Here is a 27,396-nt window from a genome sequence, read left to right on the forward strand (position 1 = left end):
GATGACGCCTGCTCGCGGCACGCGAGGTGCTGCAGGGAGGACGTGCCCCAGCCGTCACAAAAGGCTCCTAGCAAGCACCGCATGGGAGGTCCGGGGTCCCGGAGGTCAGTGGGGCGAGGGGAAGGGAGGGGTTGGCTGTTTCTATACCCTCCAAGCAAGCCGTCCCACGTGTCACCCTGCCGCGGTGGCAGGGAAGGTGAGGACGTGTGGGAGATCCCAAGCTGCATACGCACACCACCCATCGCAGGTGAGTTTGGGTCATTTTTTCCGTATAGGAAGCATCAGCCTTATTTTCCCAGCGCAGAGCAACTGCATGGAGCCTGCACGGCCCTGGTAGGAAGGGGTGGAAGATGCTGGCCTGCGAGTGAGATCAGGACATCTGCTCCCAGGGCACGTACGACCCGGGAAACGAAGCTTTCACCGCTTTACACTTTCCATTTCGACAAGGGGGGCATCCATCTGCCTGCGCTCGGCTAAGCCCACCCCAAAAAGCCTTCTCCAGCCACAGGCCAGGAGACCAAGCCAGGCTCTCCGTTGAGCTAGGCAGCAGGGAGAAACCATCTCTGCTGGTTTTAAACCACCCTCCTCCTCCACGGCAACATCTCATCAGCTCAGGCAGCCCGAGGAGGAGGAGGAGGAGGGCAAAAGCCGCAGCCTGGAGGGAGGAGGGAGGCAGGAGAAGAGGGCAGCAGCCCCCCCGGCACTGCACAGCTTGGAAAAGCCGAGCCACATGCCACCAGCCGGGAGCCGCTGGCAGGTTTGTTGAGCCTACACTGCTTAAATGATTTAGCACATACTACGTGGCGGTCCCCGGCGTGGACCACCCTCGCGCCGGCCGATGGTGTTTGCCCAACACACGATGCTCAGCCACGGCGGCTTCTGTTTCAGCAGCAGCACGGGCAGATGTTGCTTCTCCACCGTTCGCAGCGGAGACTTAGACGCCCATGTGACTGATGGATTTAAACTCAAAGTCACCCAGGACATAAAGGGGCCCTAAATCATCACATAAAAGTTCAATGCACCCCATTCAGATTACCGCTAAAAGCCATTAATCTGCAGCGTTGCCACGGCAACTGGATTAGGTCATCGCCGGCTGCTTGTAGCTCGGCTGCTCGCTCCCGTTGCATCACCTCCCGGCTCGCCGAGCGCGGCCGGCGCGCGCCCGGGCCGCCCCCACGCTCCCGCCCGGCACCTGCGGCTCCAGCTGGACGCGGGTCCTGCGCGGGAGCGGGGATTTGGGGAGCGCATTGTGGCGGCAGATGGCCGGGGGGCTTTCAACGCGCGCCGGGCGAGCATCTGCAGCCCGCGCCGCCGCTCGCCGGGGCCCCTGCCCAGAATAACTCGGCAACCTCTCCCACCCCGCCATCTGCTCCGCCGAGACGGACCTTTGTTCGCCGCCAGAATATATTGCTAATTAAGATGACGGTCAGGAGCGCACGCTGGGCCCATTCGGTTCTGCACACGGCTAGGGGACCCCTCGCGCTGACGTTGACGGCCCCGGTTTTTCCTCCCTGCACGTCTGCCGAGAGATCGTGCGCTCGTCTAACCGGCCAGAACAAAGATGCCTGAGAGACGGCAAACCTCTGCAACGCAGCCCGCGAGCTATTTTCAGCTAAGTCCCAGCAGGGTTGCACCAACGCGCACAGCTCTGCGGGGAGGTAGTGCTATAGCGAGCGATTGCGTACAGCTCCTCATCTGCCGATGATCTTGGCTGCTCGCGCTTGGGATCCTCACGTTTGCGCCTTGGAGACGTCAAGGCAAAGACCTCCAGCCTCACCGTGCTGGGGGGGTTTGCTCCGAAAGGTTTACAGGAGTAAAAGGCTTTTAGCGGCATTAAACCCTCTCGGTCCCAGCCTCGTCCTCCGATCGAGGCCTGTTCCCGATACGCCTCCAGTTTTGGCACGCTGACCTGCCACAGCCCCGTGCGCCAACAAGCTTCGGGTCTGGAGCAAAACAAGGCTGATCTATCGCTGCCCGCGACTCTGCCGGGACGGCCAGGCGAGCTCGGGGGCCAGCCTCAGGCTGGACACCTCCAGCCACCGCCACTTCTCACCTTCCACCTCCAGGTGCTTTCGTGGTCACAGCACCGTTTGCACCACATCCATAGAGCTGCCCGTCATCGATACCTCTCCTCCCGCCAGCTCGTGTCTTGGTGACACCAGCCCGCCCAGCCTGGGGGGGACCAGGCGCTCCAGCCCAGCGGGGGTCAACGCCAAATTCAGACCCGGCTGCTCACGGCTTTTCCAGTCCGGTCTTAAAAGGCTGCAGAGCCTCCAACAACACGTGGCATTTCAGCCAGGCGCGCTTTCACGCGCGCCAGGAGGATCTTGTTTGAGGGGCACCACAGCAGCAGGGATAAAGATGGGGATTTCACAAATCCGTCCAGGTTTCACTCGAGTTGCAACAGCGTTAACCGCACCGTCGCGAGGGCTTTGCCCGAGCAAGCGCACCAGCCGCGTGGTAGGACTTCCACAGAGCCACCTGGGGATGGAGGCACCCCGGGCAAGAGGAGGAGGAGGAGGAGGAGGAGGAAGGGGTGCTGGTATAGGACACTGAAGCCTTGAGGGCCAGGAGGTGAGAAGGCACCGTGGGAAAGTGAAGTTTGTGGCTGACGCCCAACCCCGCACCAGGGCAGGACCTCCAGAGCGGTCCTCCAAGGGAGGTGCACAGGTTGCAGCCAACACGGGTGCACCGGAGGAAGGAGGATGAGGAGGAGGAGGAGGAGGAGGAAAAGGAGGAGGAAGACGGTCCCCCCGGCGCCGCTCACCTCCTCGGGGTCGCTGGCGGCGATGTGCGGAGGCCGGGCGGCCCCGCTCGGCGGCTCGACGCCGGTCCCCTCGGCGCGGGGCTGGGCGGGCTGCGGGCCCTCGGGCAGGGAGCGCCGGCCGTAGCGCTTGCCGCCTCGGACGAACTTGGGCTGCGCCTCCGGGGGGGAACCTGCGGGGCGGGAGAGCAAATCCCACTGAGCCGCAACGCGTGCAGACGGGAGAACCCGGCGCCGGTCGCGGCACGGCAGCGCCCGCCGGCCAAATTAGCCAGGGACCCAATTAGGGGTCACGGCGAGGCGGCGGCGGCGAGAGCAGCAGCTCCTAAAAATTTTATTTGCAGAGCGCTCTGCTGCAAAATAAATGCCAAGTGCAATACTAATAAGGGCCAGGGAAGCTGCTCAAGCATCGGCAAGCAGAAAGCCGGCGGTCTCCAAGCCCCCTGCCCCATCCTTCCCGGATAATATTCCTTCAGATCTGCAAGGAGCTTCAAGCTTGTTAGAGAGGGTAAAAATACTCCGCGACTTAGCTATGCAATGAATTATAAAACACACCGGCCTGATCGCTTTGATCCCCGCAGCCTCGCGCTCCCTCCCCGCGTACGGCAGCTCCGGGGAGCAGACCGGCGCCGTGCACGGACAAGGGCTGCTGCGAAACGTGCGATGGAAAATCCGCACCGAGGCGGCCTGGTTAAGCCGGAGCCCCAGAACAAAAGCAAGCCTTATCGCTCCTCTTAAAGCCTGCCCGGCGGTGAGCAATCTCTGGCGAGCAGCTCCCTCTGAAATGCTAATATTGGCGGCTCCTCGCTCACCCGGTTATTTTCTCGTGCCCGTTTCTTTGCACAAGAGGGTTGCAGGGCGGGTTATTTATTTTTTTTAGTGGCACCGGGTATTGCCCACACGGCTGCTTTTGGGCAGAGGGAATCCAGCCTTACAAATCCAGTGCAAAAAAACCAACCCTGTTTCCAAATCAGATTTTCATTTAAATCGCACCATTTTGAGCTCTTAATTTTTCCCCAAGCCCGGGGCTGGCTCCAGCACTGGGTATCTGCAGTCGCTGCTGGTTTGACACCTGCAGCGCAAAGCAGCTTGCTCTCCAAACCTCGAGGTGGGTCTAAATTAAAAGCAGCAAAGACTCCTGCGTTAAGCAAGCTGTCAAAATGCCTTAAAAATAAACGCCCTGGCCGGCCCCAGCCTCCCCGCCTGCGGCACGCGATCAACGCGAAGGGCTCGGGAAATACAAGGGGGAAAAAATAAAATCCACCGATTGCATCTCGGGGGCTTTGCAGCCTGCTTGGGGGGGAAGCTGCCGTTTGCTGACCCACTTCGTTAGCAAGCGCCGGGTGGACTGAGAGCACTGGATGAGGATGGAGGACTCCAAAACCGCCATCCCTCCCTGCACGCCCCTGCCGAGGACGCCCAGCACCACCCCGGGAGCGGGGAGCGGAGATTTACGCCGGGCAGAGGAAGGCCTGAGCCTCCCCCCCGGCTAAGCCGGTCCCCCGGGGCTCTCGCGGCACGGGGAGAGGCAGGATTACGGGATTTACATACAGGTGCGGCGGCAGCCGGAGGCGCGACGGGCAGATCCGGGCTCCAGCTGAGGCCGCTGGGGCTCAGCCCTGACGGGGCACCGAGGCAGGGGACCCCCCCCCCAAACCCGCGAGCCACCGGCTATTTCTGGCCTAGGAAAGAGTCTAAAAAAAAGCCATGCAAAAGGCAAGTTGAGCCAGAGGCAGGAGCAGACGGGGCTGGGCTCGCAGCAGCCGCCGGCACCGCGGTGCCAGACCAGCCGTCTCCGGGGAGACGCGCAGACACCTCGGAGAAGCTTCCCGCGGGATTGAGGTCACCCTGCTCATTGCAGACGCAAGAAGCAGAAAGGACATTTAAGGCTTTTTTCCCCCCCAATAGGGGGGACATTCCCGTCCCCAGCAGCTGCCGTGCTGGGGGGGTCCCACATCTCACCGGGGGCTTCTCCCTGCTCCGGGCCACCGGCAGCACCCAGGGTTTTAGCCCGGGGAGGAGGAAGGAGCCGCGCGGCCCAAGGACTCGCGGTGGCTTTGGCAGACGAGCAGCCCGGCGCTGCCGCAGCGGCATCGGCGTTGCATCACCCCGGCGCCAGCCGCCCGCCTCCGAGCGCCCGCGACCCGAGCCAAGGACGCGAGCGGAGAGCAAGGACACACCGGCCTCATCCTCGCCGGGGAACCGAGCCGCAGAGCAGCCGGAGGTGCTGGAGATGGGCTCCAGAAGCGGCATTTCACCCCATGTCCAAACATCTGCTCACCCAGGAGCAAGAGAAGCACCCATCGTGGCACCCAGGAGGCACTTGCTCCTCGATGTTCTTGCACGAGACCCACCCAAGTCGGTTTTTCCGAGCCAAAATTATCGTTACCTGGCTCTTGGAAGGGCTCTTCATTTGACAGGGTCCTGGACAAGATGAGGATAAGTGCTTCCTTGAATTGGTCAAAGTGGACCTGCGGAAAGACCAAAGGAAGGAGGAGATCAACCAGTGCAGGGAACTGAACGCCGGGCAGATGAGCCAGCAAGGCGAGTTACTCCTCCGGTGAGACGCGGCACGCCGAGCGGAGACGCCGCGAGGACCAGGGACCTCAGTGAGGGGCACGAACCACCACAAGCAACGTGCAGACACGGCCAGGACCTGCTTGGCCGCCTGGGAAAACAGTAGTTATCGCAGACGGACCCAAAGCCACCGCTTTGGCCCGTTGAGGTGCTGCTTCCACCAAGGCTCCCGGGCACGCGAGCGATGCCGGGGGCGCGCCGGGGTCCCGGGACAGCTGGGGAAGCTATGCGGCACGGCGGCAAGGCAGGGCCGGCTCCCGCACGGTCCCTCGCGGCTAAATAAGTCTCGGGGGAATTTTTAGCATTGGACAGAGTTAGAAACACGCTCGAAGTGGCTCGTCGGGGATGCCTTCGCCTGCACGCTAATTCGGGTGGCAGACGGCCCCCCGCGCGAGCTTGGGAAGGGAGCGGTGACAAACCCGCCTCCGCGGGGACTCGCTGGTCTCATGCGGCAACCCCAGCACTTACTACAAAACCACCAAGCCTAAAAGCCGAGGGCAGTTTCGGGGACCGCTGTGGTGCACGAGCACCCACCCGGGGCGCCCAGCAAGGCCAGGCACCCGCGGTGCTGCAGCCTGCCATGAACGCTGCAAAGCCAAACCAAAGCCCCGGGCGGGGGAAACTCCCCGAAGAGCAGCATTGGGGCTGCAGCGCTGCAAACCCCTCGATCTGGCCAGCATAAAAAGAAGGAATGCATTAAAGCACATTTGATGTGTTTGCTAGGTAAAAGGCGTTAGTCCCTGGTGAGAAGAGTTTTCCCAGAACAGGGAAAGTGGAGGCAAATAGGGCTAATGCACCCAAGCCGCGGGGTGCAGAGCATCCCCAGCACCTTCGGGAAACCCTGGTGCTGCTTTTAAAGGAGCTTTCCTAAGCATTAGCAATTTATTGGCACGGGAAAGCGAAGGTGCCGCTGCCCTGCGACGCAAAGGGGCCGCTGCAAGCGGAGCCTCTCCTGGGAGCTGCCGCCTGCTCCCGGTGCCCTTCCCGCGGCCCCGCCTGGCGCCACCGCCGAAACCTCACCCCGCGCCCAGCCGCCGAGGCCCCAGCGCTGCGTCGGGAGTTATTTGCAGCGCTGCCGGTGCGGGCGGTGGCGGTAGGCGGGCGAGCTCTGCCCCGGCCAAGCGGCAGGATTTGGAGAACTGTGCATGAATTAAAGGTGCACGTGCCAGCTAAGCCCCAAAGTGCTGCGGGGGGGGGTGGGGGGAGAAGGGGCCGCGCGTGCACCAGGCTGCCCCAGCACAACAGCAGAGCCCGGGGCCCCGCGGGGCTGATGCTCGAGACAAAATGACCCCTTGCTCCCAATGCCCTCTCCTAAATGCAGCCACCCCCGGCGCCTGGCAGAGAGCTGACCCCAAAGACGATGGGGACATCCTGGGCAACGTGCTCCAGGGGTTGGGCTAGGTGCTCTCCAGACGTCCCTGCCAACCTCAACCCTCCTGTGATGCCCTCAGGCTTCCTCGTGCCCTCCAGCAGCTCGCAGGGCTCGGGATGGAGTCCTCCTCCACGCTCTTTGGTGCACTGGGGCATTCACCACGTCCAGCTTCACCTTCCACCCGCACTGGCCACCAGGACGGTCACTTCTTGCTTCAGTGGTGGTCACCAGCCGTGACCATGGCCACTGCCTCCATGGGGCTGCTTTTCCTTTCCCCGCTCTGCCCCGGAGGTGCGGGCAGCAGTGGCTCCATGGGGCGCAGAGCAACCGGGAGCAGCCTGCAAACACCCCACTGCCCTTCGAGGGGGGAAACGTCCCTCTGGCTCCACCTGCACCAGCAAGGCAGGCGAGGAAGAGGATGCTTTGTTCGGTAAAGGAATTATTTTGCTTTCTGAAAGCCGCAGCTCGATGAGGACCTCGAGCCAAGGCGGCTGCTTTGCCCACGCCGCCGCGGGGCCTCGGCTCGCCGCTCTCCACCTCCCGATTTCAGCGGGCCGTTATCGCGCTGCAGGGGCGGCTTTGGAGAGGGCGGCTCGCCGGAGGTGCTCCGGTTTCGGTCGATGGGAATGATGTAACGCGAGACGGCCCAGCAGCGCAAGGACTCCCGGGGCTCGCTGCAAAGGGAGGAAGGTGACCGCAGATCAAAGCCAGCCCCAGCTGCGGTCAGATGCGATGGAGATGCAAGGTTGCATTGCTCTGCCCTGGGGCGATGAGCGCTGCTGCGGGATCCCTTACACGGTGGCTTTGCCACCCCAGCAGAGAAACCAAGAGGGTGTGTGGGGGGAAATCACCTTTTCCTATTGCTTAAGCAATAGCAAAAGTGAAAGCAAGCACTTCCACTTGCAGGAAACGCTAACCGAGATGCCCAGGAACAAGGGCAGATCCTCGGGGGCTGCTAACGTCTGCTCCATGGAGGGTTTGAGGTGAAGGGTGGGAGGAAACCCAAGAGATGGGTCTACAGAAAGGCATCGCCAAGGGACTTAAAGCAACCGCAGCTGCATGCGGACAGCGGGTAGCAGGGATAAAGCCCAGCAGCTGCTGACAGCACAGCCGAGTCCAAGTACAAGCACATTAAGGTACACATCATTCCCACTGTTTTAACTAGGGGTCTTTAAACATCATCCCAATCCAGGCACCTGGGGCTGGACACGGGCTTGGAGAGGGGTTTCCTGAAAGAAACAGCTTGGCTTTTTCTATTTCTTTCCTAGGGACCAGAGGAGCCACAAGTCTCGCAACCCCAGAGCATCAGCGATGAGGCACCAGATGGGCCTTCAGCCTCTCCACCGCCCCGAGCCCCCCAAGCCCCCACGGCCCCCACCTTACCCTGCCTAGCAGGTTGCCCTGGAGCAGGGTCTGCTGCAGCGCCGGGGCCACCTCCTCCAGGTGCAGCACGTGGCAGAGGTCGGTGAGCTCCTCCTGCCCCAGCGAGCCCGTGCCCGTGCCGTCGAAGCTGTCGAAGAGCTCCTTGAGGCGGACTTCATACTGGTCCTGCTCCGCTTCATCCATCCCATAGCCTGCCACGCTCGCCTGCGGGGAGAGGCGGCCGGTGAGCGCGGGGCGCCCGCCCGCAGCCGGGAGAAGCGCTCCCCCGAGCCCCGCCGGTCCCCGGGGCTCCGGCCGCGCCAGCGAGGAGGAAAACAACCCTGCAGCTGATGCTCCGCAGCAGCACGGAGCAAACGGGGCCGAGCTCCACGGGGAGGGCAGCAAGGCCCCCCCCCAAACAGGTCGGGCCGTGCAGAGGCACCGTGCATGCACGCACCCCCCCAGCATCCCAACACCGGGCTTTTATCCAGCCGGGAGCTATTGACCGAATCCCCAGTCGCAGGTATTTCTGGAAGCAGGGAGCGAAGTTTCCTGTTTGCAGCGAGACAGCGCCGCAGGGCCGAGGCTCCGGCATCCTCTCGCTGGCCCTGCTCCCCCGCGGCCCCGGCGACGCAGCCACAAAGCGGCCTTTGTGCGCAGGGGACACGACGCCACCGCCGATGGCCGCGGCCTCGGTGCCGGTTTGCTACGTGCGGTCAACGCCGGCGGCAGCCCCGTGGGCACCCGCCACGGCCCCATGCCGCTCTGCAAGGTGACCCCGGCGCCTGCTCCTGCCCAAATCACTCAGCAGGGCTGCAGCGGCCCCGGAGCCGGTGGGTGCACAAGGGCCCAGCTAAGCCCAGCCCGCAGCTCCCCTCCGGCCGGCACCGCGCTAGCATCTCCGGGGAAAACGGGCTTAGGAGAACGAGCCGGGGTCATCAACCCGCTTTATTTCAGTCCCGGCTCCCTGTTCTCCCCAGGACGCTGCTGGGGAAGCCGAGCCCTCAGTCCACGACGCCGAGACCCTCCCCTCCCCTCCCCTCCGCGGGGCCCGACGGCGGCACGCCGGGCGCAGGCCCGTAGCAGCTAAATTCTGACCTAAATTTAACTGCAATAGCAGAGGCTTAAGGGGAAATTACCCTTCTTTGCCCCGCAGCAACAGCGGCCCCAGGCCGCAGCCCCGGCTGGCGGCACCGCTCGCCCGCGCCGTGACCCAGCAGAAACGGCGCCGCCGCCCCGGCATCGCCCCTCGCTAACGCACCGGCTCCTCCATCCCCGGGGGCATCCGGCCCCCGCCGCCCCCGGGGCCGCCGCCGGGAAGGGGCGGGCTGCGCTCCGGGACCGCCCGCGGAGGAGGGGCCGCGGCCGCCGGGACCGGCGCTGCCTCCCGCGGGCCCGGTACCCCGGGGCGCCCCCGTTTCCCTCCCCTTTCCCTCCCCGCGGTGCTCGGCGCTGCGCCCGGCCCCGCACGGGACGGGACGGCGCGGCCCCGCCGGTCCCCCCCCCTCCCCATCCCGGGCGCGGCGCTCACCGGGCGCGGGGCTCGGCGCGGCTCCCGGGCGCGGAGTGATGCGGAGCGGAGCCTCCCGGTGCGGAGCGGAGCCTCCCGGTGCGGAGGGCCGCGGCCGGGCGCGGCTCGCGGGGGAGGCGCCCGGTTCAAATGCGGCGGCGTTTATTGGGCGGCGGCGGGGGCGGCCCCGGGCGCGGGGCGGCGGCGGGGGCGGGCGCGGGGCGGGGGCGGCCGCCGGCCTTTGTGCGCCGCTGCCGCCGCTGCCTCCCCCCCCTCCCCCCCCGGGGGCCGCCCCCCGTCCTGCACCCCGGGCGGCTTCGGTGCGCGGATCCGCCTGGAAACTGCCCCGGGGATGGGCGGGGCTGAGCTGAGCTGAGCTGAGCTGAGCTGAGCTGAGTTGAGCTGGGCTGGGCTGAGCTGAGCTCGCCGGGAGCTGGGGCTGCCCGTCCCCCCGGGGCGCGGGGTCCTGGGCTGCTCGTCCCCGAGGGTGGCACCTCTGGGCCTGCTCGTGCCCTGGGAGGGTGTTTCTGGGCCTGCTTGTCCCCGGGGGGGGGGGTGTTTCTGGGTCTGCTTGTCCCCAGAGGTGTCACCTCTGGGTCTGCTCGTGCCCTGGGCGGGTGTTTCTGGGCCTGCTTGTCCCCTGGGAGGGTGTTTCTGGGTTTGCTTGTCCCCAAAAGTGTCACCTCTGGGTCTGCTCGTCCCCTGGGAGGGTGTTTCTGCACCTGCTTGTCCCCAAGGGTGGCACCTCTGGGTCTGTTTGTACCCTGGGAGGGCGTTTTTGGGTCTGCCCATCCCCTGGGATGGTGTTTCTGGGTCTGCTTGTCCTCCGGGAGGGTGTTTCTGGGTTTGCTTGTCCCCAAGGGTGGCACCTCTGGGCCTGCTCGTCACCTTGGAGGGCGTTTTTGGGTCTGCTCGTCCCCTGGGAGGGCGGTTTTGGGCCTGCTCATCCTCTGGGATGGCTTTTTGGGGTCTGCTCATCTCCTGGGAGGGTGTTTCTGGGTCTGCTTGTCCCCAAGGGTGGCACCTCTGGGCCTGCTCATGCCTTGGGATGGTGGTTTTGGGCCTGCTCGTCCCCTGGGATGGCATTTTTGGGTCTGCTCGTCCCCTGGGATGGCATTTTTGGGTCTGCTCGTCCCCTGCGAGGGCGGCTCTGGGCCTGCCCACAGCCCAGGACGGCGTTCCCAGGCGGATGCCGTGCCCGCATCCAGCACCAGGCCCTCCCGGGCCATGTGGCACCGCGTGCCGAGGCCGCTGGTGCAGCCGGGCAGCCCTGGGTGCTCCCACGGGGCCGGGCCGGGCCCCGAGCCGTCACCGGCGGGGGCTGGAGCGGGGAGCGGGGAGCGGGGGCGGCCGTGCCGCACAGATGTCCCCGAGCCGGCTTTGTGCCGGGGCAGCGACGTGGCTTTGTTTTTCCCCATTTGCCGTCTTTCTCCGCGGCTTTCTGCTGCTCTGACACTCGCCGGGGGGGGGGGGGGGTTGCCCCCTTCCTCCCTCTCCTCCGCGCCCGCATTGTGCCGCCGCCGCGGCCATCTGCCGCTTTGTCTTGCGGCGAGGCGGCCTTCCTCCCCCCCCCCTTCCTCCTCCTCCTCCTCCTCCTCCTCCTCCTCCTGCTGCCGCCGGGGGGGGCGGGGCGAGGCTCCCGGCCGCGCACGGAGGAGCCGGCAGCGCCGCAAACCCCAACTTTGCGCTTTTTTCTTTTTTTTTTCAGATTTGTTTTTGCGCAGAACGGCGGCGGGGGGGGCGGGGCTGCGGAGCGGGGGGGAAGCAGGGCCGGGGGGGCGGCGGGGCCTCCGGGGACTCGCAGCGGCTCGTCTCGCCCGCGCCGCCGGGGGGGGGGGACCGGGCGGTGCCACGTGGGCGGGCCGAAGGGGCGGGGCCTGAGGGAAGTGGGCGGGGCCTCGCGGGGCGGGGGCGGGGCCGCATGGGTGAGTGCGACGCGGGGAGAGTGCCCGGCCGGGCTGGGGGGCGTGGCCTCGCGGCACGGAGCGCGGCTTGGGGGCGTGGTCTGAGGGCGGGGGAGAGCGGGCGCGAGAGGGGGCGTGGCCTGGAGAGAGGGGGCGTGGCCAGAGAGGGAGAGGCGGTTGGTAGGGGCGGGGCTCGCCGGAGGGGGCGGGGCCGGCGGTGCGGCGTCATGGGCGGGAGGGGACGGGGCTTAGCGTCGGGGGCGCGGCCGACGTCGCGGCGTCAGGGGCGGGAAGGGGCGTGGCCAGCGGCGGCGGGGCGGGAGGGGGCGTGGCTCGGCGGCGGGGCCGCGGCCGGCGGCGCGGCGGCGGGAGGGGGCGTGTCCAGCGGCGTCGGGGGCGGGCGGGGGCGTGTCCCGGCGTCGGGGGCGTGGCCAGCGGCGGCGGGGCGGGAGGGGCCGTGGCTCGGCGGCGGCGGCGGCGGCGCGGACGCGAACGCGATGCGGCGACGCGGCGAGCGGAGCGGCGCGGCGGCCCCGGCGGGCGGCGACGGGCGGGCGGCGGAGGCGGAGGCGGAGGCGGAGGCGGAGGCGGCCAAGGCCGGCGCGGCCCCGCCGGAGCGGTGAGTACCTGCCTCGCATGAGCCCGGGGCCCCGGGGCCGTGTCCCCCCGCCGGGGCCGTACGACCTTGCCCGGGCCGTGATCCCCTGCCGGGGGCCTGTCCCCATGTCCCCTTTGCCGTGGCCATGTCACCTGGCCGGGCCATGACCCCCTGCCACGGCCGTGTCACCCTGCCACGGCTACGTCCCCGTGTCCCCACACCATGGCCATGACCCCACACCATGGCCATGTCCCCGTGCCATGTCCCCCTGCCCCCCTGCCATGGCTATGTCCATAGCACGACCATGCCAGCCCACCATGGCCATGTCCCCAAGCCATGGCCATGTCCCCATGCCACCCTACCACGACCATGCCGCCTCGCCATGGCTGTGTCCCTGTGCCATGTCCCCATGGCCCCCTGCCATGGCTATGTCCCTACCATGACCATGCCACCCCACCATGGCCATGTCCCTGTGCCATGTCCATGTCCCCGTGCCACCCTACCATGACCATGCCTCCCCACCATGTCCATGTCCCCATGCCATGTCCCCATATCCCTCTGCCATGGCTGTGTCCCTACCACGACCATGCCACCCCACCGTGTCCATGTCCCCATGCCATGTCCCCATGCTCCTCTAGCACAGCTGTGTCCCTACCATGACCATGCCACCCCACCGTGTCCATGTCCCCATGCCATGTCCATGCCCCCATGCCATGTCCCCCATCACCCTGTGGCGGCCAGGCGCCCGTGCCAGCCCCCGAGGCCAATGTCCCCCGGGCGGTGGCCTTGCCCGTCCGCCCCGGCGCGGGCGCGGCGGGCGTTGTGCAAGGCCGGGCGTAAGCACTGGCCGTGGGCGGATGCCGAGCGGCACCCACTAATTAACGGGGCGCCGTGGGTGCGACGGGTCGCTTCCGCCTGGCAGGGGCCGGCCGGCCTGGCCACGCCGGCTGCGCACGCTGCTGCTGGACCTGCTGCTGCTCTACGCGGCCGTGCCCTTCCTCCTCCGCCTCTTCCCCGTGCTCCTCACCAAGGTCGTCTTCCTCAACTTCCGTGAGTGCGCGGGGCCGCGGCCGGGCGGGCGGGCGGCGGGGCAGAGCCCTGGGAGCGCCGGGGCCCCGCTGACGGCCGCGTTCCCCCCCCATCCCGCAGTGGCCTTCCCCTACTTCGTGGACCTGCAGCGGCCCGAGCTGCTGCTCAACAACACGGTCAGCCTGTACCTGGCCACCGAGCCCGGCGTCACCGTCGGCATCTGGTGCGTAGCGGGGCGGCGGGGCCGAAAAGCTGCGTTTCCGCGCCGCGATCGCCGCCCCGGACTCCCCCGGACGCGCTGTCCCCCGCAGGCACACGGTGCCGGGCAGCCGGGCCGCCGAGGCGTGGGGCAAGGACCGCGGCTGGTACGAGACGGCGCTCGCCGACCCGCATCCCGTCATCATCTACCTGCACGGCAACGGCGGCACCAGGTGAGGGCCGCGGCGGTGGCGATGCCGCGGGAGGGGACGGCTCGGCAGCCCCCCGGCGCGACGGCTGCTCTCACCCCGTTGCAAAACCCTCTCGCGCAGGGCGGCGAGTCACCGCGTGCAGTTCATGAAGGTGAGTGGTCCCACCACGGCCGAGCTTGTCCATGCTGGGGGCTTGCACCACGCTGTGCACCTCGGCACCGCGTTGTGCACCTCGGCGTTGCACCATGCACCTTGGCATCGTGTTGTGCACCTCGGTGTTGCACCATGCACCTTGGCATCACATTGTGCACCTCGGCACCGCGTTGTGCACCTCGGCGTTGCACCATGCACCTTGGCATCGTGTTGTGCACCTCGGCGTTGCACCATGCACCTTGGCATCGCGTTGTGCACCTTGGCACCGCGTTGTGCACCTCGGCGTTGCACCATGCACCTTGGCATCACGTTGTGCACCTCGGCGTTGCACCATGCACCTTGGCATCGCGTTGTGCACCTTGGCACCACGTTGTGCACCTCGGCGTTGCACCATGCACCTTGGCATCGCGTTGTGCACCTCGGCACCGCGTTGTGCACCTCGGCGTTGCACCATGCACCTTGGCATCGCGTTGTGCACCTTGGCATCGCGTTGTGCACCTCGGCGTTGCACCGTGCACCTTGGCATCACGTTGTGCAATTCCTCCACCAGCGCATGGGTGCTGCCAACTTCCACGTCCTGGCCCTCGACTACCGAGGTAAAGGTCCCCCCCGTCCTCGGGCCGAGCGAGCCGCCCGGGGCGGCCACCCCGCTGGCTCGGCGCTGACCCGTCGCCGTCGCCCGCAGGCTACGGGGACTCCAGCGGCCACCCCTCCGAGAGCGGCTTCACCACCGACGTCCTGGCCCTCTACGACTGGGTGAAGGCGCGGAGCGGCGACAGCCATGTCATCTTCTGGGGACACTCCTTGGGGACGGGGTCGGTGCGGCGCGCCGCTGGATGCGGCCACGCGATGGCACATGTTGGCCGGTGTCCACCGAGCCAGCCCAGCGCCCACCACCACCTTTTTTTTTTGCAGGATAGCAACGAACGCTGCCAGAAAGCTGCAGGAAGACAGAGGTAAGGTCCCCTTCCCGGACGGTGGCAGGGACGGTGGCCCCCATCCCCGGCTGAGGCCGTGCCCCCGCCGCCGCTCCGCTCCCAGGGGTCCAGGTTGACGCCGTGGTCCTGGAGTCGCCCTACACCAGCATCCGCGAGGCGGCCGCCCACGTCCCCATCACCAGGGTGAGGTGGCACCGCCGGGCGCGCGGGGACCCCCGCCGTCGGGGTCGAAGCGGGGGGACGCGGGGGCTCCGGCCACCGGAGCTTGCGTGGGAGGAGGAGGAGGAGGAGGAGGAGGGTTCCTGTGCTTGCGATGCGCTGGGTTGCCCCGGGGCGGCCGCCAGCTTCCCCGCGCCCGTCTGCCGCAGATCTACCGCTGCTTCCCGGGCTTCGAGTACCTCATCCTGGATTCGCTAGCGCTGGGCGACGTGTTCTTCCGCAGCGAGGAGAAGTGAGTGCCGGCGGGCGCGGGGGCGGCCGGGGGGGTGGCAGCGGGGCGGCGGGTCCCGCGGTGGCCAGCGCCCTGCCTGCCGCCCGCAGCGTGAAGGTGCTGTCCTGCCCGCTCCTCATCCTGCACGCCGAGGACGACGCCGTGCTGCCGCCGCAGCTGGGCCGCAAGGTCGGTGCCGCCCCCGGCGGCTTTTTGGGGGGGTTTTCCCCCGGTTTTCCCGCCCCGCTGACCGGGCCGCTGTCCCCCGGCAGGTCTTCGAGGCCGCGCACGCCGCCTACGCCGACAAGGCCAAGGTGAAGCTCATCACCTTCCCCGAGGAGCTGGGCCTGGGCCACGACCACATCTCCTCCAACCCGGAGCTGCCCGCCCTCGTGAGGTGAGCGCTGCTCGGGGCCCCCCCGTCCCGCCGAGCCCCCGTCCCCGTCCCCGGCGCAGAACGCAGGCGGCGAACGGTGACAGTTTATTGTGTCTTGTTGCAGAGACTTCTTGAACATCAAGTGATGCCGGCGGTACGGCGCACGCGCGACCGGCCCCGGACGCACACCGAGACCTCATGATGCACTGCGCTTCCATCCCTACATAATAAAAACTACTGAGAACCTTTCTAACCCACCCGCTGCCTCGAGGATGCTGTGGTTACTCCCACCCGGGGCTGCCCACGCTGCCGCGAGCCCGGTATCGCTCCCGCACGAGCGGTGGCGGGGAGCAGGGTATGGCACGAGCTGCACGGGTTTTTGCAGGCCAGCTGGTGCCAGGCCCAGCCTAAGGGTCGTTTCAGATTAAGCAGCACCATCTCAGAGGTGATGGTGGATGGGGAGGGGTGGATTGCAAATGCCGATGGTGCAATGGGATGATTGCACATGCCGATGGTGCACGGAGCTGATTGCACATGCTGATGGCGCGTGGCGGTGGTTGCACGTGCCAATGCTGCACGGAGGTGATTGCACGTGTCCGTGGTGCCCCGGGATGATTGCACAGGGACCTGCCTGCCCTTAACCTCCCACCCTGCTCAGACGATGCCTTGGGACCAGCAAGAGCTGCACTCAAGCCCGTTTCTGCCCCACGCACGGGGGACCCGGTGGCTTGGCAGCCGCGTCACCCCGGCTCTCGGCGAGACAGGCCCCGCAGGCCCGCCTCCCTCGTTAGCGCCCTGCGTAAACGAGCCCCGTCCCTGGCTTTAGGCTCTGGTAGAAGAGCACGGCGAGGCTGGCCCCTGCGACTCCCAATTGGCACTTTTATTTTTAGCACCCGCCGCAAGCGACAGGTTGCAACGGTTTCGCTTTCTGCACCCCGTGCGGGTCGTAAAAAATCCCCCCCCCCGCCCGCCCCGTCCTTAGAGAAGCCGGCAGCGACAAAACAGGCTAAACAGCAAAGAAAAGTGGCAGCGCGGGCAGCTGCGTCCCCCCGCTCGCGCCAGCTTACGGCGGCGCTGGGAGCTACGCGGTGGCCTTCTCCGTGCCGACCTTCTCCGCGGTGGCCTTCTCCATGGTGGCCTTCTCCACGGTGGCCTTCTCCACGGTGCCGTTGGCGGTCTTGTCCTCGGCGCTGTCGCGGGGCACGTTGGGCGGCGGGATCTTCAGGTCCGATGGCTCCATGCCCCAGATGTCCCGGGCGTACTCCTTGATGGTCCTGTCGCTGGAGAACTTGCCCGAGGCGGCGATGTTCCTGATGACCATCCTGGTCCACTCCTTGGCGTTCTGCGGAGCGGCAGCGCCGCGGTGCCCATCAGCGGGGTGGCCCGTGGCAGAGGCTGCCGGGGCCACCACCGAGCCCGAGATGGTCGTAGCCTTGCCGAAAGAGGCGGCTCCGGCCCCCACGCCCCGTAAGTCCCATCCCGTCCCGTCCCGCACTCACCATGTAGAGCTCGCTGACTTTCTCCTGGCATTTGACGTAAGCCTCGTAGTCTGCAAAAACTTTGAACCTGTCGCAGCAAAGCAAGGGCAGGTGAGGGGCAGCAGAAATACGCGGGCGGCCGCGCGGCGCCTGCTTTGGCATCTGCCAGACGGAGACGCCGGGTTGGGTGCCCAGGGCTGGGCCAGGCTTTCCCTGGTGGGAACGCGTCAAGCCCCGAAGGCAGAACGGTCCTGCTCCAGGGAATGCGCCATGAAAACGCTTCCAGATCCAACGCCCAGAGCCGGCGGCTGCTTAACGCTCCAGCCACAAAAAACCCAAAAGCGAAAACCCCAAAAAACCCTTGCGAAACCCCAAAGCAGGTACCGGGAACGGCTGTGCAGCTCAGCCTTGACGTTCCCTAGCTGTAAATGCAGCAAGTGCCTAAAGGACCACACGCAGGGAGCTGCTGGTGCTAGCGGAGCGTAAATTGCTCTTCCACGTGCACAACACCGGGATGAGAAAATGGGATCCTATTAGACAAGCGATCGCTTGCCCTGGCTGGGGGTTGGCTGGGGTTGGCGGTGGCTTTGGCTCCCAGGGGCTGGGAACGCAATGGGGTGACCTGTCGTGGGACTGGAGGGAGCTGCTGCTGTGCAGGGCTGAGCCTCACCGGTCGTGGTGGAACAGCATGTCCACCACATCTTTGAAGAGCTCGGGCTCCTTGGGCGAGAAGAAGCCGCTCTTGATCTGGTCGATGGCCTGCTTGAGCTCAGGGAGCTTGTCGTAGTACTCCTGGGCGTTGTACCTGGGGGCAAGGACACCGTCGGACCTCCGTGCCCCGGCGAGCCCCGCGGTGGCCCGGCCGGGCAGCGCCCGCGTCCCCATCCCTCACCCCTTGCGGTCCAGCTCCGCGACGTCCTCCACCCGCATGCCGAAGATGAACAAGTTCTCCTCTCCGGCCTCCTCGGCCATTTCCACGTTGGCCCCGTCCATGGTGCCGATGGTGAGCGCCCCGTTGAGCATGAACTTCATGTTGCCCGTACCCGACGCTTCGGTGCCCGCCGTGGAAATCTGCTCGGACAGGTCCGTGGCTGGAATCACTGCCGAGAAAACACACGGAGAGGGGTCTGCGGTTACCGGCGCTGGATCGCAGCGGCGTCGGGAGCGGCCTGGCCACAGCCTCAGTCCAGAAAAGGTGAATTTGAAGATTTTTTTTTGATTTAGCCGGGCGTCCTGCAACTCCTGCTAGGTGCGAGGGGCTGTCCCGCCTACGCGCTGCCCTGGGGAGACGCAGGAGGGAGGTGGCATCTGCAGCCCCTCCATCTCCGCTTGCGTGAGCTGAGCGTGAGGCTCCTGGTTGAAGCATAAATGAAATAAATTGCATATTGGGGCAGACTGGGCTCTGCTTGGAGGTCTCTGAAAAGAGATCGCTCCTCTCCGTCTGAAACACGATCGGCTTTAGGATGTTTCTGTTATTTCAGGTCTACCTTCTGATCCACCTCTGCCTCTCTGCCCAGGGAGAAGTGACCCCCCAGCTAGCACGAGAGGTTTTAGCTTCCTCAACACATCCGATGACGTTAAAGCAGCTCTGGGGCAACAACCCATGCAGGAGCCTTGGTTTGGTTTTAAACAAGGTGGAAAAAGCCAAGTGCAAACGCCAGCTTGGTGGTCCAAGTTAAAGCAGAGCATATTCATAGCTCCAGCTATTCCGAGCGAGGCATTTGCTCCCCCGCTGCTTGGTATATACTCGTGAGGAGCAAAATTTGCACAAACAGCCCCAAACCCAATGCTGAGAGCTGCGTTGGACGAAATTAGACCTGCTGCCTTATAATGACGGTGCCCCAGGCCACGCCGGGGAGCAGCCGTGGGGCGGACGCCTTCTCCCCAGCCACCACCCCGGGCACGCTACCTTTCTCTGCCAGCGAGACTCTGTAGTTCTCCAAGAAAATGACCTTCAGCTTGCTTCCCACCACGGGGTCGTTGTTCACCATGTGCGCCACAGCGTTAATGAGCTTGATGATCATCTTAGCCATGTGATAGCCCGGGGCAGCCTAGGAGAAAAGCTTTCCCTGAGGACCCCCTTGCTCCCATGTGTCCGGCCTGGTCCTGCTCCCGCTGCCCGTCCAATCCACACGTTGCACCTTCCGCCCGGCACATCCCCCTGCCAGCACGAAGCCTTTCGGGGCTTGCACAGCTCCAGGCAACTGGGTCTTGCTTGGGTTGAAGCCACCAAGTGCTGCCCCAGCGTTTCCCAGGTGGGCTTAAGGCACACGTCCCCAGGAGGACATCTCCCTTAGGACATCTCCACGGGCTTCGTCCAAAGAGCCTGGACTCCCCATCCGACTTACTTTGCCTCCGATGATGACTGTCCTGGGCACAAAGAGCTTTGTAGGGTCCTTCCGGATGCCTGGGGAAGGCAGAAGCGCTGGTGTCACCCGCTGTCTTAATTACAGCTCCAGCGGGGGCTTGTGCACCCCCGGGGCACCCCGTCCCCTCCGGGAATACGGCGGCGGCTTACGGTTGTACATGGTGATGATGTGCAGGCAGTTCATCAGCTGCCGCTTGTACTCGTGGATCCGCTTGACGTGCACGTCGAACATGGAGGAAGGGTTGATCTTCACCTTGTACTCCTTCTCGAGGAACAGCGCGAACTTCACCTTGTTCTCCTGGCGAGGGAGGCGGTGCGTTAGGACCCATGATGCTCGGCCGGTGCCCCCCACACCCCCCCACGCCCCTCACCTGCTTCACTTTGGAGACCTCCCGGATGAAGATGTCGTCGTTCACAAACTTGTGCAGCTTGGTGAGCTGACTCAGGTCTTTCACGTAGTCCTCCCCGATTTTCTGCAAGAAGAGCCCGGGCAGGCGCTGAGCGTGGGGACCTGGGCCACCGCGCTCACCCGGGACGCTGCTCCGGTCCGCCGCAGCCGGCATCCTCTACGTCAGCAACTTGGAGGTGGCAGCAAAGGACTCGGAGGAGGCGTGAACAGAGTTTGACCATTTAAGAGACTTAAATGCTCACATCAAAACAACACGGCAAGGCATGGGCTCCCTTTTCAGAGTCAGCTCCTCCACGAACGCGGCCCTCGGACCCCCCCGAGCCACCCCGCTGGCCCCATGCCACCCTGGGGCTGGTACCTCCGCGATGAGCTCCGCCAGCCCCGGGTTGCAGAGCAGCAGCCAGCGCCGCGGGGTGATGCCGTTGGTCTTGTTCTGAAACTTCTCCGGCTCCAGCTCAGCAAAGTCCTTGAACCTGAGAGTGCAAACGGTGATTGCTTTACGCCGCTGTGCCCACGGGGCCAGAAACCACTAAAATGCGTTCCTCCAAGACGAGGGAACGCGAGGTCAGTCCCCAGCTCAAAGCACGGCCCCTTCCCGCTCAGGTCTCCAGCCCTGGCCCGGCGCAGGGGACCTCACACCATCGCCTCCTCCCACCCCACGGCCTCCCCCGTCCCCGGCTCACACTTGAGTCTTGACTATTTCGGAGTGGATCTTGGCCACGCCGTTGACGGCATGGGAGCCGACGATGCAGAGGTGGGCCATGTTGATCCTCTTGGTGCCTCCTTCCTCTATGAGGGACATCTTCCGCAGCCGCTCGACGTCGTGGGGGAAGAGGGCCGCGATGTGCTGGGGGTGCCGGACAAGCCAGGCGGTCAGCATCGCCGGGGCCAAGATCCGGCTGTTCGCTAGCGACGCTGGGGGCACAGCCCGACACCTGATCCCAGCTCGGAGCGAGGGCCCGGAGAGCTGGGCCCAGCCCCGGAGGCGAGTGAAGGACCGCTCTGCTAGCGCGCGGGGCCGAAAGACGGGGACGTGGGCTCTGGAGCGGCAGGACTTGCCCTGCCTTTTCCCTGCCATCCCATGGACAAGGATGGTTGGTAGGACAGGGATGATTGCTCCAGGTGCAGGTCAAGTGGGGAATCGCAGAGTGATCCATCCCACCCCAAGATGGAAGATGCCACAGGACGGCTGTGCCCCTCCGTCCCCAGAGCTGCTCCTGTCTCCCAGCAGGGACAGAAATTTTCCGCCTACGGTGCTGTTAGCTTTCCCAAGGGGCTGCATCCCCAGGAAAGCCCCTGGAGAACGGCAACGGGTCAAGTCCTTTGAAACAACCACTAGCTGCGGGATGGGAACGCGTCGGCAAGGAGGACTTCCCACCGCCTTGCCTGCTCCCTGCACACCAAACCCCAGACGGCCACCAGCACCATCCAGCCACGGACCAGCCGTGGTCCGGTCCGTCCATCACGCTAACCCTCGGGCAACGCACGCCGTCCCGATACCCTCCCGGAGCGGGCCCCCGCGCAGCGCCAGGGCGCTTACGTCCAGGTGCCTCTGGTTGATCTCGTAGATGATCTGCAGGTGCCTGGGGAGCAGCTTCTCCATCAGGTCCACGGGCCAGCGCTCCAGGGCTTCGGGGAGCACCGTGTGATTCGTGTAGGCGAACGTCTGCTTGGTGATGTCCCAGGCCTGCCATTTGGGGGAGCGGGCGGTCAGCGGCATGGGGAGAGACCGTGCTGGAGGCCACGGGCAGCATCTTGGGCCAAGCCCTGCCAGCTCCTCCGAAAGCAGCAACTCCCAGCGCGGCTCTGGCAGGGCGGCTGCGCGGGGTGACTCATGTCTTTCCCTAAAGGGAGGTGTCTGCCCAAGTCGATACCTGTTAAACCCAACCTCAGCTGCTCCAAATCACTCTACGGGCCATGCGCAGCTACAAAACTGGTTCCCCAGCTCCTGCTCTGCTTACGGGAGGAAGCTGCGCCTTGCCCGTGGGTGCTGCTCTTCAGCCACCCAGAAGCTCGGGGCATCCGGGCTGCTTCCACGCCAACGCTGCCAACGGCAGCAGGGCTTCTGTGCTGCCCCGGGGCCTCCGCTGAAGCCCTGCCGCGCTCAGGCGGCTGGGGAAGGGGTAGCGCGCAGGACTGGACGAGGGGACGGGCCGAACGGGCGGGCAGGAGGGTGCAGCACCCATTGCACAAGCAGAGCTGGCATTGGGGATGGGTGCGTGCGCGGTGCCAACGCTGCAAGCACCTGCATGGACACCAAGCAGCAGGGCCAGACCCGGCACCCTTGCAGACCGCCCCGCGGAGTTAACCCGAAAGCCAGGCGTCTCTTCCAAACCTTGCTCCAAGGCAGCTTTTCGATATCCACGAAAATCCTCATGAGCTCCGGGATGGCCATGGCGGGGTGCGTGTCGTTGAGCTGGATGGCGACCTGCAGAGAGCGCGGGTGAGCGCCGAAGCCCGGGCTGCGCGGCTGCTCGCGGGGCGGCTCGTACCTGCTCGGGGAAGGAATCGAAGACGGTCCGGACGCTCTCCGTGCTCCCGAATTTGGAGGCTTTGAAGCGGCGTATGATGTCCTGGAGGGTGGCAGCCACCACGAAGTACTCCTGCTTCAGCCGCAGCTCCTTGCCCTCGAAGAACTGCAAGCGAGAAGCGGGTTGAGCATCCTGCTTGGGGAATTGTGGCCACAGGAGAAGATGCCATGGGAAATGGGATGCTAAGTTCTAAGTTGGATGGGCTGTAACGCCTAGGAGTTAATGCTGAGATGAAAATAAAGCCACCGTCCGTTTAACACAAAACGTGAACATGCTGCTCTGCCATCGACAAGCCACAAAGACCCAACTTGTCACCAGAGCTGCACGGCCAAACGCTCGACTCGGCTGCAGTTGGCCCTGATTTTCCTTTTGGGGACTTGAGGGACCATTTCTGCGGTAGGAGACCATTAAAACGCTTCCTCCTGGAGATCAGAGGAGGCTTCTCCACCACCCATCGGCTCCGGCAGCCTGGGAGAGGGGACTGCCCGCGCCGGGAACGGGGCGACTCACGTTGTCGTTGGGGTAGAGGACGCGCGATATGTTCTCCGCCAGGTTCCTGTCCAGCACGGCCTGGATGTAGTCGCCGACGTTGACTGAGGAAGAGGAGCGGGACGGGTCAGCGCGGCCCCCGCCGTCCCCGGCCCCGCTCGCGCCCGCCGCCACTCACAGTCGCGGAGGTTGAAGTCGTTGGGCGCCCGCGCCGACCACAGCCGCATGGTGTTGACGGTGTTGTTCATGTAGCCGGGCACGGGGGTGTCGTAGGGCAGAGCCAGCACCACCTACGACGCAGGCAGGGCAGCGGGGGCCGCGGCTTTCCCACGCTCGCCGGCGCGGGTTGCGCGGGAGAAGCTGCATTTCGGTGCGTCCCCGCGCGGCGCGGGGTGACCCGGCCCCTACCTGCGTGTCGACCCACTTGGCGCCGGCGGGGCCGTGCTCCACTCTGCCGTAGAAGTGCACGGGCAGCATGTACTCGGGACGCGCCTTCTCCCAGGGGTTGCCGTGCCGCAGCCAGTCGTCGGCCTCTTCCACCTGGGCAAGGTGCACCTCGACGGCTCAGAGCTCCTTGCTGAGGAGCACAGCGTGCCGCGACCCCCTCCACGCCGCTTCGGGCGAGCAACCTGCTGCACCCAGGCACCGCGCGCCCCACGCCAACCGGGGCAGGGGACGAGCCCTCGGCCCCGGGGAGCCACCCAAAGCGCTTGCACCAGGAGGTGACAGGTTCAGGAGAACCTCAAAGCATCCTCAAGGACCACAGCACCAGCTCCGGCACCAGGAGAGCCAGAGCCAAGAGCAGGGAGAGCATCCTTATGGCCTGACCGCATCTCGGTTTAAGGCGGTGGGAGGCAGCAGCCCGGTCCCTACCTGCCACCCGTCCCGGATCTTCTGGTTGAAGATGCCGTACTCGTAGCGGATGCCGTAGCCGTAGGCCGCCAGCCCCAGCGTGGCCATGGAGTCGAGGAAGCAGGCTGCGAGGGCGACCGAGCGGAGCGCTGAGCCCGGCCGCCCCGGGAGCGAGGGGCAAAGGGGCCACCAGGGCTGGTCCCACCGCCCCGGGCACCAGAGCTTTTGGGGAGGGGGGGGGTCACTCACCCGCGAGCCTCCCGAGACCGCCATTGCCGAGTCCCGCGTCCTCCTCGATCTCCTCCAGCTCTTCGATGTCCAGCCCGAGCTAAAGGCGCGCAGGGGAAGGCGGTGGCTGGAGGCCTCCCAAGCGCCGGCTCGGCGCCCCGGGGCGCCCCGTGCCCATGGCACCCGGCCCGGCGGCACCCCCGGGCCCCCTGCCTCCCCGAACGCACCCAGCCTTGCTGCCGCCCTCTTTGCAAGGTTCACAGGTTAAAAAAATACACCAGACAGAACCCGCGCTGCCTTTGGACCCGTTTGTTTGACGGGCGTTGTGCAACGTCGTGCGTACAGCCGGCACGTCCGTGCTCGGCGCTGGTCTTGCAAAGAGGCCAGCGAGCGCGGCGAGGTCCCGGCAACCCGCCGGCGCCGGAGCCGATCCGCTCCGGCTCCGACTCCCGCTCCGGCCGCGGCGCTCACCTGGTAGATGGCCTCGTCGCAGGCGTTCTGCAGGCCCAGGTTGATCATGGTGTTCTGCAGCGTCCGCCCCATGTAAAACTCCAGGGAGAGGTAGTAGATCCGCTGCGGGGGGAGAGCGGTGCCGTGAGCCCCCCCCGGCCCCCGCAAAGCCCCGCGGCTGCTCCCGCGACGGCCGGGCTTGGGCGGGCGCCAGGGCGAGAGCGGTGGGGCGGTCACCTCCCGGGCACCGCGGCCACGCGGGGTGAAACTTTGAAAGAGGAGCCGCTGACTGAGGCTAAGGCAAAAGCCGACCGGGGAGCCAAGCAAACAGGCGGCGGGGGGCCCACAGCCCTGCGGAAATTCCCGGGATCGGGATCGCTCCGGGGTGACGGTCTGCCTGCACGGAGTATGCGGCTGGGCAGGGAGCGTGCACAACCATCCGGGAGCGTGCACGACCCTCCAGGAGTGTGCAAAACTATCCAGGACCGTGCACAACTATCCGGGAGTGTGCACGACCCTCCAGGACCATGCACAACCATCCGGGAGCATGAACGACCCTCCAGGAGCGTGCATAACCATCCAGGAGCGTGCACAACTATCCGGGAGCGTGCACGACCCTCCAGGACCGTGCACAACTATCCGGGAGCGTGCATGACCATCCGGGAGTGTGCACAACTATCCAGGACCGTGCACAACTATCCGGGAGCGTGCATGACCATCCGGGAGTGTGCACAACTATCCGGGAGCACGCATGACCATCCAGGAGCAGCAATCCCGGTGCATCAGCACCGGGGGGTTTAAGGCCAGATTGAGGCCGGAGGAAGGCGGATCGGCCAGCTGCGCTGCAGGAAGCATCGGCACAGGACACGGCCCCCCCCCATGACAGGGGGACCGGGACCCCCCGCGCTCGGTGCCTGGAAAGGGGTCTCCGGCGTCCCCCCCATGTGCAAGCCGGGCGGGCGAGCTGCACGCGGGAGTCGGGACGGGCCTCGCGGGCGCCAGGAGGGGATTACGGCTTAATCGGCTCCCGGCCGCAGCCCCGCGTTGGGTATGAACCGCGCGGCGCTGCAGAGATGCCCGGGGGGCCGGCGGCGCCCCGCGGTCCTGCCTGGGGCTGGGGGCCCCCCTCGCGCCCCGCGCCCCGGCCCACCTTGGGGTCCTTCTCGTAGTAGTACTGCTGGGTGCGGATCCAGCGGCCCACGAGGTGGTCGCGCACCGTGTGCGCCAGGGCGAAGTAGTAGTCGCGGGGGGTGGCCACGTTGCGGTCCTTGACCAGGGTGAAGTGGAGGTGGCGGTTGAAGCCCTTCTTGAGCTCGGCCACGTTCTCCACGCCCACGATGCCGCGGATGCTGATCTGCTTCCTCTTCTCCTGGTCCGACAGCGGCCTCGCCATCTCGCCGGCGGGACGGGGACGGGACGGGACAGCGGACGAGCTGCGCGGGGCGGCGGGATGGGACGGTGCGTCAGGCGGGGATGGCAGGACGGGGACAGAGGGACAGTGCGGCGACACGGGGACACGGGCAGCCCCTGCGCTTTCCGCCTCCGCCCCGGGCTGGCGCCTCCCCGGCCAGCGCCGGACCAGCCTTTCCGGGGCTGCGGCTCGGGGAGGGGACAGGGACGAGGGGACGGGCCAGCGCCTGCGGGGGGGGGGGCAGGAGGCAGCAGCAGGGGACAGGCGACGGGAGCGCCCGGGGCAGTGCAGCCCCCCCCCCCCCCCCCCGGGGAGGTGCAAGGCGATGTGCAAGGAGGGGGGACCCGGGGAGGTGCAAGGGGGATGTGCTGGGGGGGGCCCTGGGGAGGTGCAAGGGGGAGGTGCAAGGGGGAAGTGCAAGGGGGGGGGGACCCGGGGACGTGCAAGGGGGAGGTGCAAGGGGGGGGGACCCGGGGACGTGCAAGGGGGAGGTGCCCCGGGGAGACTCGCAGGGAAGTGCAAGGGGGGGGTGCAAGGGGGGAGGATTCCGGGGGGGGGGGTACCCCGGGGGCGCGCAAGGGCGATGTGCAAGGGGGGGGGGAAATCCCGGGGGTGTGCAAAGGGGGGGGGATCCCGGGGGTGTGCAAAGGGGGGGGTGATCCCGGGGACGCGCAAGGGGGGGGTGACCCGGGGACGCGCAAGGCGGGCGTGGGGGGGGAACACGCCGGGGCCCCGCGCACCTTTGCAGCGGCTCCGCTCCGGTGCCGCCCGGACGCGCAACCTCCGCGCCGCGCTGAGCCGCGCCGCGCCGCTCCGCTCCGCTCCGCCCCGTCGGGCCGCGCCACCCCCAGCGGTGCCCGGGGCGCGGCCGCTGCGGGCCCGGGCCGCGCTGCGCCGGGCGGGGCGGCGGCCCTGGGGACGCGGGTTCGAGGCCCGGGCCCGGGCGCTTCCCTGCCTGCCCGAGCAGCGGGACAGCGCGGCTCCTCCCGGCGCTGGAGATGCTCCAACCCGCCCCCCGCGCCCTCGCCCTGCAGCGCTGCCCCTCTCCTCCTCGCTCTTCTTGCAGCAGGTCTCTCCTGGGCTCCCCGCACTTCGAAGCCTCGACCCCAGCGGAGGGCTCCCGGTTTTGCTCGCCCGCCCCACTTTGGCATCTCGCCTGCCTCCGTCTTCTCCGGAGGGCAAGAACACACGCGCGTCGTAAATAACGCAACACCCCGTCCCTGCGGCGATGTCTGCACAGCCCTTCCCGGCCCGCGCGCTTTCCCTGCCGCTTCTGCAGAGCGCAACCGCGCAGCGACAGCCGAGCAGGAGAAGCAGGCCGTGGCCCTCCCGGGCGGCCGTGCCGTGCCGTGCCGTGGCGCGGTGGCGAAACCCTGGTCGCTGCGCGGAGCGGGGCTGGCGGCAGCCCCACGGGGGATGCTTCGAAGCCCCGTGTCCGGGCAGGGCCGTGCCGCAGGGCGGGAGCGCTGCTAATTCCCAGCGGAGCCGCTGCCAACGTGCAGGGCCGGCGCCGGGCAGGCGAGAGTTCGGAGCAGGGGCCGGTTCCCCTCCGGCCGCCGAGCTGGCCCAGACCGGGCGCTCCCGGGGAGCAGCGGGGGAACTGCCCGCGTCCGACACGGAAAAGGCGGCACGTGGCCGGCCGCTCTAATTTCTCGCCCAACAAATTAAAGGATTATTGTCCGGTGGGGAGCTTAGGTGTCCTCTCCTCCCCAGCAAGCGCTAACTCCCGACCGGAGGGCGGCCCGCTGCCTGGACGG

General features: G+C 66.7%; 3 protein-coding genes across 11 annotated transcripts in view; 1 reads left to right on the forward strand and 2 right to left on the reverse strand.

Moving 5' to 3' along the window:
* Positions 1-9,762, reverse strand: part of NIN (ninein) — a 50,700-nt gene extending 40,938 nt beyond the window's left edge. For all 9 annotated transcript variants that reach the window (XR_010389261.1, XM_064511826.1, XM_064511822.1 and 6 more), the window contains exons 1-4: positions 9,607-9,762; positions 8,097-8,300; positions 5,154-5,235; positions 2,768-2,937 (exon numbers count right to left, since the gene is read on the reverse strand). Coding sequence is in view for 8 of the 9 variants with exons in the window: in XM_064511826.1 (XP_064367896.1) it covers positions 2,768-2,937; positions 5,154-5,235; positions 8,097-8,279 (435 nt within the window). In the remaining variant the exon portion in view is untranslated. The remainder of the gene's footprint in view (positions 1-2,767; positions 2,938-5,153; positions 5,236-8,096; positions 8,301-9,606) is intronic.
* Positions 9,763-11,925: 2,163 nt separating this feature from the next.
* On the forward strand, positions 11,926-15,680 carry ABHD12B (abhydrolase domain containing 12B). Its single transcript, XM_064511828.1, has 13 exons — positions 11,926-12,108; positions 13,010-13,137; positions 13,237-13,339; positions 13,428-13,547; positions 13,647-13,677; positions 14,230-14,275; positions 14,365-14,494; positions 14,595-14,635; positions 14,721-14,800; positions 14,986-15,068; positions 15,158-15,236; positions 15,320-15,444; positions 15,548-15,680. Exons 1-13 carry the CDS (start codon positions 11,987-11,989, stop codon positions 15,567-15,569), a joined length of 1,110 nt encoding a protein of 369 aa, XP_064367898.1. The 5' UTR covers positions 11,926-11,986; the 3' UTR covers positions 15,570-15,680.
* Positions 15,681-16,282: 602 nt separating this feature from the next.
* PYGL (glycogen phosphorylase L) lies at positions 16,283-25,839 on the reverse strand. The gene is made up of 20 exons (XM_026118367.2): positions 25,379-25,839; positions 24,250-24,351; positions 23,800-23,878; positions 23,572-23,675; positions 23,107-23,238; positions 22,877-22,988; positions 22,720-22,802; positions 22,171-22,314; positions 22,014-22,106; positions 21,219-21,365; positions 20,362-20,525; positions 20,037-20,151; positions 19,641-19,742; positions 19,420-19,567; positions 19,250-19,308; positions 18,811-18,952; positions 17,794-18,001; positions 17,572-17,706; positions 16,923-16,989; positions 16,283-16,765 (listed from the first exon to the last, which is right to left on the reverse strand). The coding sequence occupies exons 1-20, from the start codon at positions 25,619-25,621 to the stop codon at positions 16,505-16,507; spliced, it is 2,640 nt and encodes an 879-aa protein (XP_025974152.2). The 5' UTR covers positions 25,622-25,839; the 3' UTR covers positions 16,283-16,504.
* Between the last annotated feature and the right edge of the window lie 1,557 nt (positions 25,840-27,396).

Source organism: Dromaius novaehollandiae, chromosome 5, assembly GCF_036370855.1.
Source record: "Dromaius novaehollandiae isolate bDroNov1 chromosome 5, bDroNov1.hap1, whole genome shotgun sequence".
In the NCBI taxonomy this organism is placed as follows: domain Eukaryota; kingdom Metazoa; phylum Chordata; class Aves; order Casuariiformes; family Dromaiidae; genus Dromaius; species Dromaius novaehollandiae.

What these genes read in the sequence shown, in the direction of transcription:
- ABHD12B (XM_064511828.1), top strand. Translation starts at nt 11,987, where the DNA reads ATGCGGCGACGCGGCGAGCGGAGCGGCGCGGCGGCCCCGGCGGGCGGC. An exon ending in GGCGTCACCGTCGGCATCTG is followed by an intron (nt 13,340 to 13,427) that starts GTGCGTAGCGGG and finishes TGTCCCCCGCAG; the next exon opens with GCACACGGTGCCGGGCAGCC. An exon ending in CACGGCAACGGCGGCACCAG is followed by an intron (nt 13,548 to 13,646) that starts GTGAGGGCCGCG and finishes CCTCTCGCGCAG; the next exon opens with GGCGGCGAGTCACCGCGTGC.
- PYGL (XM_026118367.2), bottom strand. Translation starts at nt 25,621, where the DNA reads ATGGCGAGGCCGCTGTCGGACCAGGAGAAGAGGAAGCAGATCAGCATC. An exon ending in TCCTCTACCCCAACGACAAC is followed by an intron (nt 22,315 to 22,719) that starts GTGAGTCGCCCC and finishes TCTCGCTTGCAG; the next exon opens with TTCTTCGAGGGCAAGGAGCT. An exon ending in ATGCTGTTCCACCACGACCG is followed by an intron (nt 16,990 to 17,571) that starts GTGAGGCTCAGC and finishes TTGCTGCGACAG; the next exon opens with GTTCAAAGTTTTTGCAGACT.